General features: G+C 36.5%; 1 protein-coding gene across 1 annotated transcript; it reads right to left on the bottom strand.

Moving 5' to 3' along the window:
- Window positions 1-963: 963 nt before the first annotated feature.
- On the bottom strand, window positions 964-4,319 carry Der-1 (derlin 1). The gene is made up of 5 exons (XM_028321084.1): window positions 3,923-4,319; window positions 2,985-3,188; window positions 2,514-2,662; window positions 1,624-1,734; window positions 964-1,141 (listed from the first exon to the last, which is right to left on the bottom strand). The coding sequence occupies exons 1-5, from the start codon at window positions 4,073-4,075 to the stop codon at window positions 1,000-1,002; spliced, it is 759 nt and encodes a 252-aa protein (XP_028176885.1). The 5' UTR covers window positions 4,076-4,319; the 3' UTR covers window positions 964-999.
- Window positions 4,320-4,640: the final 321 nt, after the last annotated feature.

Consider the following 4,640-nt stretch of genomic DNA (forward strand, 5'->3'; position numbering starts at 1 on the left):
AAACTTAAAACCTCGGTTGATAATTACGTAATTATAGCTATGACGTCAAATATTGAAAAATATAAGTTATACAAAGTTCATTAGTTTTATTAAAAACAGCCAGTTATAACTACAAATTACCCACAGTTTTCCAAAACATTCGTTTTCACCTAATTTCAAAACACCTTCATACATTTTAAGACATCCATTCGTCATAAATATAACATCAATTTATTATTACATCTAAAGTGGAGGTTGAATATAAAGTATGTAGTTCTATACTTTTGAATAAAACCAAAGCTTAGAGCCATGATAGTAAAATTATAGTTTTTTACATTTTTGAATACCCAAAAACCATAGCAAATGATTGTTATTCTTAACCTTTCGAAGCAAATTTAAACATAACTGCATACAAAAACATGCCATGCCATCCTTATAAAACAAAATTAAAGATTACTAAAATGCAAAATCTTTCCTAAACAAAAACCAACTTCATATAGAACCTCCGTTCGAACATCGAATACCATTTACAGCACAGACTATTCAATTTTGTTGGAAAATAGCATCTATTCCGACTACATAGATGCCACAGTTTACCTTGACGTGCTGTGGTCTGTACAATACATAAAGTTATAATCCTTAGGAATAGAGCAACAACCACGAGCTGTCAAACGAAACCGATTTTAGGATGTCATTTGTGTGTCAATTTTCAGGATTATTTCACTGTTTTGTAAATTATTAAATAAATCAATCACTGAACCTCATTTTTACCACAGTGTTGCTGCTAAAGCCCGGTCGCCGAGCACGTAGAATTTCGTCCAATGACCGCAAGCTACCCATCATTATCGCTCGCGCGTAATTATGTTGCTGTCGCGCTCGCACACTCATTGCGGCCGCCCGTCGCACACAGCTTGGGGTCATTGGACGAAATTGTACGTGCTCGGAGACCGGACTATAGTGACATCTCGTTGCTCTATTCCGCTAGGTATAACTTTATGGTACAATAGAGTGACCATGCGTTCAGTTGCCGCCGAGGACTTGGCCGCGACCCCAGTGATGTCCGCCGAACATGGTGTCGCCTGGTCGCGCGCGCTCGCCGCCTACCGCTTGGGGCGCGGTGCCGAAGCCTCCCACGAATCGGGAGTCGGGGAACATCCTTTTCCTGGTAAAAAATATGGGTAAATGTATAATTTTCTCTGAATTCCCTAGTTTCTCATGTTAGCGAGCGTAAGCTAACTGTAAAGCTATCTGGTACATATTAGATATTTATTTTAATTTATATAAACTTGAGTTTTAATAAAGCTTTATTCTACACTTCTACAGAGTCAAAAAATTGTTTTTTTCTAACTCTTTGCCTCTCTATCCTCTAGTCGTCTTGGTGCAATCCAAGCGTACCACATTATGCTGAGCAAATAGCATTTTTAGAACTTTAGGTTTAATTTTCAGACAAGATATTCTTTTAGTATTTTTTTCAGTGTTGCTTTAGTTGCTATTTTTTTTCTTTCTAAATCTTAATATTAGCATGATTGTGCGAATAGCAATTTATCCAAAATCCCAAAAAGAAATCGCTTTGCATCACGAACGCTTATGTAACAGCTTAGTTTAAGTATGTGGGCTGGTCAATAATACAAAATAAATACTTACAAGAAAGCAGGTGGAGTCAAGATGGCCGGGCCGCCGAATTCTTGCGGGTATTTGAACTGCAGGAAGAATGAGAGGTGACCGATGAGAATGCCCACCAGCTCCATTGCACCACTGGAAAGAAAATAGTTATAGATGATGTGATTTGAGTTACCGCAGTGTATTGTTCATATTCTTTCGAAATTTTATAATCTCGAAAGTGCGATTGTAATCTAACGGTTTTTACAATCTTACGGCGACATTTACATTTTCTAACAGAAGGTTGGGGGAGGCCTTTGTTCAGCAGTGGACGTCCTATGGCTGAGATGATGATGAACACAAGGTTTGTCTAATATAGAAAAAATTGTTTTACTATATTAGTAGCTTTTGCCTGCAGCTTCACCCGCGTGAAATTTTGTCTGTCACAGATCGACATAAATTATGTATTTAAGTTGTGCTAAGCCATTATAACTTTAATGTCCCAGTGACTCAAATTTCAATAGATAACCAGTTGTTCTACATTAATTTGTAAACCAGATAAGAGCTTTGAAATTGTACAACAAACGCATTCAGTCGCAATTTAATTACGTTAATGAATTTCGCTTTAATGTTGGTGGACATTGCTTGTTGCTAATACACAACATATTGACCGAAATGGGAACATAATCTCATTGGCCTATATTTTTAACCTGCATACCATGTTTAAAGGATTTGCTACGCCTACACTAGATACGGTCTGCTAACAGATTCAGATTTATTTATTTAATTACACAGGTTTCAGGCCATTATGCGGTCTGAATTTACTTTGACCGGGTTGCAGACCACATCCAGTGTGGCAAATACTTTATGCAAAAGAACTCTCCTTCTGGCGCAGTTGGGTAATAAACAATGTTTTATTTCTAAAGATGCCTCACCCTCCGCTAAGGATCATGTTAAACGCTAGCAACACCCAGGGCAGATACATCGCCTTGAAGCGCGTGCCGAACCAGAACGACACAACTACATCCTTGTTCAGCTGGCACCACACGTACAGCACTGACAGGACTAGCGGGTCCATGATCAACTGGAAAGATTAAGTATTTTGTATGAAATAGTGTTAATAAAACATGTTTTTAGTTAATTGTTACTCAGGCTAAAAACTTAATTTTACATTAAGAGTGCCTGATACAATACAATTAACAGACAGGTCCACACAAAAACAATCTATTAGATGTATTATTTTCTAATACCACTGATTCGTTTTTGGTATTAGAAAGGAATATAGAGAAAATGTAATTTAAACATTGCCATCAGGAACTTACATATCTTTACAGTGAAGAGTTTACAAAAAATTAAAGAAAGCAACAACACAAGTAAACAGTTGTAATTAACATCAATGAACTTACCGGCACATTAATCATCAGTCCGATGATAACGCAGCACACCCAGTTGAAAAGGAGCATGTACAAGTAGTCCGCAGGCTTGCCCTGGAACATTCCGGTCTCCAGCCGCTGCGAGTATGTGTACAGGAAGTAGCAGTTGATTAGGAAATGGAAACCGGTGCCTGGACCGATGGGGTAGTAGAACGCTGCGGTTAGCGGCCTCCATATCTGGAAAATTTTAGGATTTATGAAGAGACAATGAAACATTGTGATTAAGGTATTGCACTGCTTCTCCTTAGTGCTGCACCATATTATTGCTGACTAGCTTTCCGCCCGCGTCTTCGCCCGCGTGGAATTTTGTCTGTCACAGAAAAACAATATCGCGCGTGTATTTGCTCACCGTTTAGACCTACCCTGGACTACGACAAACATTTTAAAACCAAAATCAGCTCAATCGGCCCAGCCGTTCTCGAGTTTTAATCAGACTAACGAACATCAATTCATTTTTATTTATATAGATTTGGGAGCAGTGCTAGGGTTGGGATAATTATGTAAATAAAAGTGCACATTGTGAGCCTATTTACAGAAAATAAGTGAATTGTATTAATTTATCTCATACAAATAGGCAAATGACAAATAATACTCCGGTATCATTTTATTCTGTAATATCTAAAAGTCAAATTCTTTATGCACTTTTAACACTAAGAAAACACAATTCTCTCAGTTCTGCATATAGAAAGAAATGCTATTTACAGAAAGTAACAAGATATTACTATAATAAGAGAATAAAAACTTATGGATACTTTTGGCTGTAAGAATCTATAGGTACCACTAGAATGCTAAAATAAAGATGTAAACAAATTGCTTTGATTGATCTTGATTGATTTCTTTAAGATTACTTGGTTCCGATTTACTTAATTACATAGAAGTTGATAAGGTATCAATATGACATCAGCACTTACCTGGCACTCAAACACGAAGGGGTAGAAGTCGAGCAACAAGTAATAGGGGTTAACAAGTCCAAACCGGCCGATAAGGCTAAAAACTATCGTCAAAGTTAACCAAGTACGCGTAAAAAACGGCACATTCCTGTACCAGTCCTTAAACTCAGACATTTTTGTTGGTTTTCCTACAAAAACACAATAGCTCTACAGACACACTAACATCCACAAAACACTAAGTTTCAACACCCGAAACCACTTTGGTGGTGACTCTTTCGGCTTGATGAGCGCAATATTTATGTTGGTGATGAAATTAAACACAAATTAGAAGCAAGTACACGTGTCCTATGAGAATTTGTCCAGAAAATCGGAGAAGGATGATTTTTATTTATTTTGACATTTAAAATTAGGTGTTGCACTATTGGAAAATAATATTGATTGATTGATAATGATAATTGAAATAAAACACTGTTGTTTATTTGCAAAATTAACAAACAATTCCAAAGGATAAAGTATAAATTATCGATCTGCAGTTATGTCTTAAGAATAATTTTAAATAAAATAGCTTTGAAAGCTTTCCATCACTCATCTGTGCTTTCCATTAACATAATTTAAATGCTGTATATCTCCTAATTTCCTTTCCTTGTGTCTTCGTCTAACCAAAAATAAAAAAATTCAATGTTACCAGCTTAAAAGTTTTTGCAAAATTTAAGGGAAAATATCCACTTTGGAGAACTTT

The sequence above is a fragment of the Ostrinia furnacalis genome, unplaced genomic scaffold (assembly GCF_004193835.3).
Source record: "Ostrinia furnacalis isolate ACB-3 unplaced genomic scaffold, ASM419383v2 OfSCF7469, whole genome shotgun sequence".
Taxonomy (NCBI): domain Eukaryota; kingdom Metazoa; phylum Arthropoda; class Insecta; order Lepidoptera; family Crambidae; genus Ostrinia; species Ostrinia furnacalis.

Excerpts from the sequence above, each read along its gene's own strand:
- Der-1 (XM_028321084.1), bottom strand. The coding sequence starts at position 4,075 with ATGTCTGAGTTTAAGGACTGGTACAGGAATGTGCCGTTTTTTACGCGT. Across the intron at positions 2,663-2,984 it reads GACTGATGATTAATGTGCCG|TTGATCATGGACCCGCTAGT; the intron begins GTAAGTTCATTG and ends TAATCTTTCCAG. Across the intron at positions 1,142-1,623 it reads TTGACTCCACCTGCTTTCTT|GAAAAGGATGTTCCCCGACT; the intron begins GTAAGTATTTAT and ends ATTTTTTACCAG.